Source organism: Mya arenaria, chromosome 9, assembly GCF_026914265.1.
Source record: "Mya arenaria isolate MELC-2E11 chromosome 9, ASM2691426v1".
Classification (NCBI taxonomy): Eukaryota; Metazoa; Mollusca; class Bivalvia; order Myida; family Myidae; genus Mya; species Mya arenaria.
In genome coordinates, this window is record NC_069130.1 from 34647329 (window position 1) to 34659338 (window position 12010).

Consider the following 12010-nt stretch of genomic DNA (forward strand, 5'->3'; position numbering starts at 1 on the left):
CAAATTGAGTGACCTGGATCGTATATCGAAGTTTAAAATCAAACAAGAAGTGTTGTTAACGCATTTATTGGAATTTGCAATCACACGCGTTAACAAATACGTCATTTAAGACAGCAGAAAGCCAGAAAAAGTACTAAATCGATCTGATTCTGTTGACCATATTTGTTTGTTGTCCCATCTGTGGTTTTCGACCCAGACCCTCTGGCCTTTAAAGAGACTTAGGACCGCCATGTTCCCGCCTTGCATCTCAACGTTCATGTCCGCGCTATACTGGGCGTCCGCAATGGCGGCGACTTTGTTAGTTCCGTCGACTAGCAGCCTTTGCAAAACAGAGAGCATTCGGAACTCCTCAGCCATTTTTATTAAAAACGACCTCGGATGTATGCCGGTTGAAGTAGTTCGTATATTTTTTTTGAATTATATCATCAATTAAATGGAGTGTTTTAGAGTTGTATTTATTGTTCTAAGTTTAAATTGATTGCCAGTGCAGTGTATTATTGCAAACATATTAAATTAAGATTCCCAAGAGTTAAGTCATAAAGTTGAACTGCTTAATAAAATTACTACGCGATCTACTTGCAGCGGACTTAAACGTACCGCTTTTTGAGTAATTAAACCGTCCAATTTCTTCCGGGGTTGTTTTCGATAAAAATGGCCGTGGAGCTCGAATGAACAGAGAGAGGTGAACAAACTCCACGCCCCGGTTACTTCCCTTTGCTGTGCAGTTGCAACTACCGTAACGCATTCCATGCGGTGATAAATAGAATCTCGTGACATAATTTAAATAGTTTCATTTTATTACGTTTAATATTATAGCTCTAATTTGAAAAAAACAACAACAACAAACAATTAAATACATTACCAGAAAAACATATTTTTCAAGGAATCATTTATATAGCTGGGGCTGTATTCAATAAGCATTTTAGTAACAATTTTCAACTTAGTGATTTTTTTTCTAATTTGAATTTTAAGAAAACGAACAATGTTTGTACACCAAAAGTATAAAAATAAGCAAAAAAATGGTCTAAACAGTATATGCATATGAATAAGTCGGATGAAAAGTAGTGGGTATTTAAGATAATCGATGTCAAATATTACGAAATTCTCACTAAGTTCTAAGTTAAATATTCACTAAGATGCTGATTGAATACGGCCCCAGCAACTCTAACGAATTTTCGTACGTGGTGACTTTGCTCGTCAAGGGAGAGAACTGCACAGGAGATACAGTATTAGGCATATAAATCGGGCATTTTAATCCAGTTGAAGCCAACGATGATATCGAACCCAGCGAGTGAGTTTTGACTGTATGTAAACAATTATTTTTCCCAGCGTGACTTGCATGTTTTCGGCATTTGCAAACACTCTCTAACGCGATGCCCTTTAAACGGATGTGTCGAGCTCGACCAAGTAAACAAATAGGAGCACATCGGTTTACAATGTTAGAATGGATTACATTTTACTACGCTGCTGGTAGATCGAGTATTAAGTTTAATTTGAAATCTAAGGCTTATTGTTTTAAAACATTATCAATCAAGTATGGCCGCTTTGACAAATATTTAAAAATTATTTCCTCTCATGCAGTTCTAAAGAAATAACATAATTGCTTCACTTCTGGCATTAAGAAATATTCATAAATTGTGTAACCAAACAATCCGAAATTATGAATCGGAGATATATAAACTGCCTATCAATTTTTCAATTCTTGAATTTTTATTATTCAGGAAATGCAAAAAGGATAGGCAGTATATATATATATTTAAAATTGCTTGGGTCGAATTCCTCGTCGGCTCGAACTGGATGTAACAGGCCGATTTCTTTAAACTGAAGGTAAGCATTCCCGCTTGGCTTGTTTCGAATTTTTCGTGGCTCTAGGTATTTTCGCAGGTCCCTGAGAGAGCCAACGAGATTCGACTGTATATCAACATCGGCATAAAAACTGGAAAGGAAACGATATGATTTCTAACCTTCCAACGAATTGCTGCTGATGCCGATCTGCAACGGCGAAGCTGAAGACGTAAGTCCCGTCAAATGGTGTCGTAAATATACCTGAAAGGTACAGACATTGGGCGGATTGTTCAGAACAATGTTAAAGTGTACAATGTTGTTAATTTAAACTTTGTTAGTTTTCAAATCTTAACAACGTTGGGAGTTTGTGATCTGCAAGATTTTCTCGCAATATTTGAGACAACTGTGTCAGTACTCTATTTATTTCAATAAATGAACACTTTCATGTTATATGTTAAAATTTTAATGATTAAGAAGGATGGAGCGTGGAAGCGAGTGAGCCACCTTTTAAGCTACAGTCACAGCAAAGCCGGGCCCAACACGGACCACCCCGGATTAACACAAGAACACCCCGGGGTGGTCCGTGTTGGACCTAGGTAAAATTGTATCGACAGTCCCTCGATGGTTTCAAAAACATTGGACCAGTCCGGACCCAACATGGCACCACAACGGATGAACACTGATCAACACGGTACCACCACGGCAACGCCACGGAATAACCCGGGCCATTCCGAGCCAACACGGTATCAATACGGAGCATCCCAGATCAGATACGGACTGTCCCGAACCCAACACGGACAGCCCCGGGTTGATCCGTGTCCAACACGACATGCCGGAATCGCCCAGGATAAACACGTACGGTAATCCTACCGGATGGTCCCCTACGGTCCCAGATCACCACGGCAGGTTTAAACTGATTAAAATTGCCGGGCTGGTAACCCGAACTATCCAGGACTATCCCTGACCAGTCCGAACTGTCTCGGATCAGCCCGGACCCAACACGGATCCAACACGGCTCTTATCCCGCATCGGAAAACTTTCAGTCCAAGACATTCTAGGACAGTCTGGGAGGTCGTTAGGACAGGCGCTTTAGTCACATTAAAAGTTATAAATGACTAACAGTCGAACCCCGTTGTCTCCAAGTTACAGGGACAGGCGAAAATACATCGAGGTTTGGAAAATTCGAGCCAAGCTGGAATGTTTACCTTCAGCATAAAAAGAGGTCCTTAACATCTAGTTCGAGGCAATGAGGAATTCGATCCAAATGAGTTCGAGCCAACGAGGTTCGACTGTAGTTCATATGTCACGTTCTATCAGCAGGCAGGAAATCAAATAATGACTGCATGTTCGTTCATCTGTGATACTATTTTTCTTAATGATAAAGCGTGGTACTCAATGGAAGTCGACAGACGTTTTAATGGCTGAAAATGCAGGTTTTTATCTATAATTAATGTTGATTCATTCTGAAAATTTACGCAAATGTTTCTGTAATTGTTCCAAATGTATTTGAATGTATTTGCTCCTTCGCTAGGAAACGTTTTGTACCAAAAATATGATCTGATGACACTATCTTTGGAATTATGAAACTATGAATTAAACAATACCTGTGGTTGGATTGTAAACATGTCCCTCGTTGGTCAGAACTTGGTCAAATACAAGTGCATCACCGATATTCAAATGCTGAACTGTGTTACTTAAGTAGGCAGTGAAGGCGTACGCTTCACCGAACCGTTTAACTGCAATAAGTACAATACTGAGTATCTTAAAGCTGCACCATCTCAGATTTACCGTTTTGACAAAAAATATTTTTTATATAATTAAGCCTTTAAGTGAAATACCCTATGAAAGTGACAGTATATGTATTTTTATTTTGTTTAAAGAAATACGTAAACCAAAAACTTCCTACCGAAAAAAATGCAAATCATAAGTATCTAATAGAGCCACATAAAAATTTAGATATTAAAAAGCCACGTGATATGCAAATTTCGTAATGACGTTGTGTGCGCTGAATTTAGAAAAAAATTCAGATTTGATGCATCACTAAAACATAATGCGACTTTAAATATGGAAAACACCATGAAAAGTGATTCCTACAAACCTCTTGCGGGTTCGATTCTCCTCACTTTGTCGGCGAATAAACTGTAAAAATGTGTATAAGATAATTATTTACAATATTTTATCCTTTTGTCACTTGCATGCAAATCGATCCAATTACGAGGTGCCGTGTACGTTTTGTGATATAAGGTTAGTTGACCACCGCGAAAACGGATAACTTTTTTATGAACAGAACAAAACAAAACAGACAGTTTATTCGACTTATACATGTGTACATCGTCGTAATACATATAGTTATACATATAAACATGTCACGTAACTAAATTTACAAACATAATATAATAAAATAGAATATAAGCAAAAATATTATGTAAATTGAATACCAAAAAATTATTATGTTAACTTTGGCAGTGAGAGAATGTTTCATAACTACAATATCAAGTTAAATTATTTATAAGTGAGTTGCGTATGTATATGTTTATGTATAGCATTCATTTCAGTACTAAAACCGTTTTAAGAAAGAGCCGTTTTGTTTTAAACAATCTTTTGCATAATCAGGCTCAAGACCACAGTTATCTGCCCCCCGTTGACCAAGATCCGGATGTGAATACAGAAACAAAGAGTGCTTGTGTTCAAGTATCAATATTTTATTAAAATTGAATGAAAAAGAAGCAAAAAATGTTCTTTTTGCAGAGAACTTGACTGAATTTGACACTCTATTGCAGAAATTGATAGTTTTCAATGTAAATATTGGAAAAATCATAGCTTGTGGAAGTCTGAAAATTAGTTGTTTGTAGCCGATTGACTCCCTGGCGTAAGGGTTATGTATTTGAACTCAATTTTGACAGTCGGGTCAATGGTCAACATGGTGTTTTCTTGTGATTATATTTTATGTCTTGAATTGTTCTAGAGATGCCATGTCCTTGTTTTTCAATTGGGGTGTGTATAAAGTCAAAAGCCAGGTTAGTGTCTATATGAAACATATAGTAAAAATAACTGTGGTCTCACGCCTGATATAGAGGAAGCTTTTGGAGGGGTGGCCTATTTTAAATTGTTATAAATTCTTAATTTATACAGCTATCTGGTTGAAAATTGGCCAGTTGACAGTGCTTAGCCATAGAATATTGGTGTTTGAGTATGAAATGTGAAAATCTTATATTACATAATATAAATTAATAATATATAATTTTCTTATATATTTTTGACATTTTAAAAAAAAACTACTTTCACTTTCAATTTAATGTTTGGAAATAGTTCCAAATGATGGTAACTAATGAATGAAAGCCTCACTTTCAATTCCAAAGTATAAATGGAGGGATTTTTTTAACATAGGAAGCAGACCCAGGAGGAACTGTCTGTTGAAGACACCCCCCCCCCCCCCCCCCCCACCAAGCTGCCCACCAGAGGCCAAGCTGTACTTGGTGTTTGCCAACATGCTGTAATTTGTAAGTACTTCAAGATAATATATTAGAAAATGGTATCCAAACTGAAGTACAAAGTGAGACAGTTTGGTCATAAAAGCCCATTGAGACTGTTTGTTCCATTCCTAAATGAATTTCTTTCATGTTGTCAATCATTTCTGATGTGGCTTTGATAATAATATTATTTTCTAATGAAACTGCTGACTTGTATCAGTCTTTTGTCTGTATTGTGCATCTATTCACACATTTTGTTTGCTCTTTTAAGCAAACATTACAATAATTGCAAATTCTATAAGCAATTAAACAAAACTTACTGCACATAGGATGCAGAATGATGTTTTATTTAGTGTGCATATGATTTTCAGCTTATGGACAAGAAAACATATACTTTAACAATCACAGCAACACAATGAGATCCCAATTTTAAAGAAATAATGCCACCTTTCATTAATTCATTAATTCATTCTATCAATCATTCATATATATATTCATTAATTCATTCATTTATTCAATTTATTCATTGAAAAACTTGACATTTCTCAAGGCAAAATAAATAAAAAGTGAGCAGCTTTCATAAAGAATAGAGCCTTTTCCCTTAATGCATTAAAAAACACAACCTTAATACAGTATAAATGTTTTAAAAACCCTAATTTATTGCTTATTTTAATAGCCAGCCTGGTTGCTGTAGCCACAGAGGAATTTTCAAGGACAAGAACCAGTGCTGGTAAAACTGTGGTCTCTGTGGTTTTCCATACCGGCTCTCGGCAAGGATTTTCAAGAAAGGAATACCATCTCCAAGTAAGAAGAAATTCTAAGCATGTCTGGTTTGAATGCTTGCAAAATGCATCTGGGTACTCAATAAGATGAGGTTTACCTTTGAGTTGTTAAAAACTGATTGCAAAATGTCCAAAAGACTATATATTCTATTAAATTTGTCCTGAAAATCTTTGAATTCATGAACTTTTCTGCATATTTATCACATTTATGACTATATTAAAGGTTGTGTATGCCTCAAATGAGTGTTTACAGGCCTTTTTCAAACTTTAACAGTAGTGGCAGATAGTTTTATTTGTGTAAAACATTGCTTTTGTGTCTTGCTTGCAGATCATGATGTGTCAATAAGCTCCAGTTAGCTGCGGCCTTTTCCCCAGGCGGTAGTCCTGCAATCTGAATCCAGGAGATGCAGCTCTGAATCCAATATTTCAGAAGAATGAAGATGTTAGTCAACTCTGTAGTGTTTGTTTGTGTGTAAATGATTCCAATGAGTGAGATTTATAGCAAATCAGGTGTAAATAAGCATCTTATAGACAATAGTGAAGTGCTGTACTCTGAATTTAATGCCAAATCTAGCCTTCAAAACAGATTCTTAAAGTAAATTTTTTTTTAAAAATGGGCATAATAATGCTATCTCTGCATTTTCTACATCATGTAGCCACCTCATACATGAAAACACTAGCAGTTGTCATGAATCTTTAAGTTTTGGTGTGTTTTTTGCCATTTCCTTTGTTGCGCCATTTGTCCCGGAAGCCAACAATTTGGCATATAGTGTTGTTTAGACTGTCTATTAACACATTATCACTAAATTTCTTGTGTTAAACTGAACAGTTCTGTTACCTTTGTATATAAGTGGACCAGAAAAGCAAAATTTTGACAAGTTGAGGCATTTCAGTTGGGCTCTATGTCATTTTTTATATAAAACACTAAGCCGATGAAGTGGAAAAACTTTATTTTGCTTAGAAAAAATCTTAAAAGAGTAGGCAGGCCAGTTTTGTGGTGCTGTTCTATAGACACCATTAAAAGCTACAAGGAAAACTTTACTTGGTCAAATTATTCCAATGCATAAGGAAATAATGGCTCTTCAAAGGTTTGCGGCTTAACATTTGAGGGAAATGGCTGTTTCTGCTTTTTATGAAAATACCACAGGTGCTAATACTTGTCTCATTCATTTAGTGTTTGATATATCATTGCCAAACTTTCAGTATGTGTTGCATATAGCCTGAAGCTGAACTATAGGAGTTTTGAAGTCTGTTTCTGAAAAAATGTTGCTTAAATAGGCTCAAGACCACAGTTATCTGCCCCCCGTTGACCAAGATCCGGATGTGAATACAGAAACAAAGAGTGCTTGTGTTCAAGTATCAATATTTTATTAAAATTGAATGAAAAAGAAGCAAAAAATGTTCTTTTTGCAGAGAACTTGACTGAATTTGACACTCTATTGCAGAAATTGATAGTTTTCAATGTAAATATTGGAAAAATCATAGCTTGTGGAAGTCTGAAAATTAGTTGTTTGTAGCCGATTGACTCCCTGGCGTAAGGGTTATGTATTTGAACTCAATTTTGACAGTCGGGTCAATGGTCAACATGGTGTTTTCTTGTGATTATATTTTGTGTCTTGAATTGTTCTAGAGATGCCATGTCCTTGTTTTTCAATTGGGGTGTGTATAAAGTCAAAAGCCAGGTTAGTGTCTATATGAAACATATAGTAAAAATAACTGTGGTCTCACGCCATCAAGTTCAGTTGTCGGCTATAAAAATATTCATTACTCTCTTCTGTATGATTTAAAGAAAATTCCTCGTTGTTGTTTTTGTAAAAACGTGACAGGATAAATAGAGTGCTAGGTTATTGCCATGGATGGAAAAACTGTTTATTTGACAAGACATATATTTGGCTAGCCTTTCTCACCTAGTAATCTTTATAAACTGATAAAACAAAATTCTATGACACATTTTAGACTTGCAGAAGATAATCTGAAACTTGGGATTGCCTTTTCTAAAATACGGTTCTAAAGACATTAAAATTAAAACGTACTTAATTGGTATAATTAAAAGGTATTGTCGATTAAATTAGATAGTACTTAGTATTCCTTGAACATGTTAAATTAATATTAATTGTAGAAACAAATTATCATGTAAACCTTATATTTCAATGATGATAGTAATGATATACAAATACACACCTTCTGGATGACCTTTTGGCAAAGAGTTCACGATATTCATTTAACTCTGCTTTTACAGACTCGAGGTCGTCATTTGTCACAGTAAGCTTCTCTTTAGTTTTGGAAAGTTCTGTTTGCGTTTCATCAAGCTGTTCTTTGAGTTTAAGATTCATTGCCGTGAAGTGTTTCTCAAGTGCGTCGATCTTGCTCCAAAAATTGTCTTCTGTTTTAAATGATTCTTCATGCTGTTCAGCTGCAGAAATATACACTGATTTACACAAGCCAATAAGCTGAATAAATAAGAAAACTGTATACTTCATTTTCATATTTTGTAAACCAGCCCTTGCCAGTTTTAAGAAGTTTGCCAGGCTTGACAAACTGTCTGCAGTCGAACAGCTTTATATAGTCTAAGAGCAAATGTCGGACACGAAGTGTAAAAGCAAATCTGCTAAAGTACATCCAATCTAATTGCGTATGGCCAGAGTTTTTTTATCTTTAGATTTACGGGAGATTTTTCAAAAAGTTGGGTAAGGAGGAGAAAATAAAAATAAAAATAAAATGCATAAAATGTCCCAAAGGAGAAATAAATAAAAATAAAACGGATTTTTCTCCGATTTTTTTTTATTTTTTAAATCTTCTTATATCATGAAGACAAAACACACCTTACTTGTGTCAGCTATTTCATAGACTGAAAAAAGGGTGATAGATCATCATAAAGTTTCAAAAGCATAATTAAAAGATCCTTTTAATGACTGAAAATATTGACCTCAACACTGTGAGTTCAAGCGCTCATTGAAATTAATTGTATATATTTGTTCGAATGCATCTATGCATATGAGGTGCATATATTATCAACCCATGGATTTTATGAAACATGTCAGTGTAATAAAGAAGTTTAAATGGCCAATTCTAACCTTTTGCCCACAATATAAGCATATCCTTTCCATTGTGAAATAATTTTTAAATTCTAAATCATTATTAAACTAATTAACAACTACGAATATCACGATACCTTGTGTTTTTCTCTTCAAATATGTGATCGTGAAGCAGTGTGTTCAATGCTCCCCAGAGTCAAATTCAGAAAAAAATATCCATTTTGACTATGATGAACACGATATCATTTTGCAGTTTGTGTTTGTCAGAAGCTATACATTTTTGCGCTGTAATCCAATTCATCCTTGTTAATATACGACGTGCGCCAACGACTTTTAATAGACAATACAACCCACGAATTTCTGTCTCCTTATTTTGACCGGAAGTTTCGCAATCATTCCACGAAACGCGAACAACATACTGAATCTACAAAAAAAATCACAATAAACACGCTCTAAGTTAACCACGGTTTGATTTAAATAATGAAACATAAACATCGGAACGTTTTTGTAGTAAAACATTTCTATATAGCTGCAGAAATTGTGAGAAATAAGGGGTATGACAAAAAGTACTTTCACTTTTGACAGGACGTTGTTATGGTAACGGGTACCTGTTCTGTTCCCCCCCCCGCGTATTTCCGACTGGTTTACGTGGTTTGTGCAGTAAAAAGACCGATAATGAATGACAATTGGTAACCAGTTGGTTCTGAGATATGGGTTATAGAACACTAATTTTATTTTTTCTTAACATTGGAGCAACGTTCGTCGGAAAAAATAAAAATAAAACTACGAAAATGAATTTTATTTTTATTTGGGTTTTGCAATATTTAGGTACGGCGCTCCCGTAAATCTAAAGATATAAAAACTCTGGCCTAGTGATACATCACGTAAGTGAAGTGTGGAGCTAGTCAACATAGCTCTGACCTCCTGTGACGAACTAAGTTACTTATACATCAAGTTATAGATAAGAAATAGCTTACTGTGCGTTATTATGACCTATATAGGCAACATTCTGTTGTTAAGACATTATGTTTCACAATGGTTCTTTGAAAGAAAACCAACACATTTAAAAGCTATGAAACGCAAATAATTTTATAAAGTATAAACATCATAGAAGATAAATTTGTGATATAATTCTTGTACTTTACATTTGATAACATAAACTATGCTTAAATTGAAAATATTTTGGTACAAAAATGAAACATATTTTTAAAATTTAAACAAAAAAGATCATATCAATGATAGCATGGCAGTCGCTCGCTCGCTCTTATGCCTACACGTTAACAAATCCAAACTGCTGACACACACGCCCGCCCGCCCACCCGCCCGCTCACACACTCACTCACTCACCCCCACTCCCACCCATACTGGTTAGGGGTATTCTATGAGCAGCAGAATAATACGGGCATCATAGAAAAAGTTGGTATTCAGATTAAACTAAACTTGTACACATAGTGTGTTATTCTATTATGCCTTTCAACTTCAATTTAAAGAGAATGTGAGCACAATTGTAGTGAAGAAAATATTATTTCAATTCAAATCATAGCTTAAAAAACTTAATATGAAATTATTGTTTTTACAAATGTTCATATTTAAACCACTTATCAGTAACAGCACTATATGGAAAAAAAAATCATTAGAATGTTCACATGCATATGACTTTCATACGCAGGGTGGATAGTTTTTAGATTATCTGCGCATGCACGCAGGTAGTCTTAAGACCGCAAAAACCGAAGAACTACTTCTTTTCATGTCGTTTTAACCCATTTTTTTTGTGTCAATGCGTTCTTTATTTAGCAGAATGATGTCGAAACCATAAAAATAGATAAGTTGTATTGCGGTCCGAGTATGAGTTTTTGCTTGTTCGGCTATTTCCGCGCTGCATTTCTGTATCCCGGCGTTTTATTTTTAGCAGAATATAACTATTTTTAGATGGCTATATTTATCAGATTAATGTGGGTCAAAATAATGAAGGCTCTGGTAGGAAGGTAACATTATGATACTCACTCTGAGTTTAGCCCAAGATGTTCCAGAAATTATTACCGACCGCAAGTGTCCCATCGCCTACAGGGTTTGCTATTTTAACCTGGCGTGAACCTGAAGCACGCTTATTTGTAATGGTGTATTTCTGATATTACTTTTATGAGATAAGAGACAAAAATGATTGTCTGAATGTCAAAATAGCTGTATCTCAGGTTTCGCGTTGCTAATGCTTCAAATACTATGATTTCCCTGTTATACAATAACTGAATACTAGTTATTTAATGACTTTTAGGCATATACTTTTCTAATAAGATGTTTTCATTTTTTTTGCATAAAAGCTTCGTTCCGGTGTATTCTTGGCATAATTTTAGACATTTTGCTTTCAATTTACCTAAGCACACATGCCCTGATACGACAGTGAGTTATGCATACGTTTGGTCAAGCAAAGTAGGACTAAACCTGTAAAACATCCAAAGAGTGCGAAGCATTCATAACAGCACTAGTACTATTTCTTCAAATATACTTACATAAAACATAAATAACATTAATTTATTAATAAAACTTGAAAAAGCACAATCATATTCTCATTCTTAGAACATACAATTTCCGATAATCTAATTATAGTTTCTACATACATTAACTGACCGATATTCTAAATATAATTTCTACATACATTAACTAACCACATGTTTGTCCTCACTGCGGGAAAACGACCATCTGATAAGCACTGCATTTTGAAAGGAATTATTGCTAAAGTTGTTCCTAAAATATAATTATTTTCCTTAAACAATTAAAACGTTAGTGGTATGTTCATAAAACTTGCCTATCGTATGATATCTAATCAAAGCACCGAAAAAAACTTTAGCAGCGATTGAAAGGGGCATGTATTATAACCTAAAATACATGGGAATGCGGGATACGTCGACAAATGTGATAAGCTGTGCACTTTGAAAGTTGT

General features: G+C 35.0%; 1 protein-coding gene across 1 annotated transcript; it reads right to left on the reverse strand.

Moving 5' to 3' along the window:
- Positions 1–50: 50 nt before the first annotated feature.
- LOC128246494 (otolin-1-like) lies at positions 51–8581 on the reverse strand. The gene is made up of 5 exons (XM_052964720.1): positions 8219–8581; positions 3884–3924; positions 3390–3521; positions 1965–2046; positions 51–319 (listed from the first exon to the last, which is right to left on the reverse strand). The coding sequence occupies exons 1-5, from the start codon at positions 8521–8523 to the stop codon at positions 106–108; spliced, it is 774 nt and encodes a 257-aa protein (XP_052820680.1). The 5' UTR covers positions 8524–8581; the 3' UTR covers positions 51–105.
- Positions 8582–12010: the final 3429 nt, after the last annotated feature.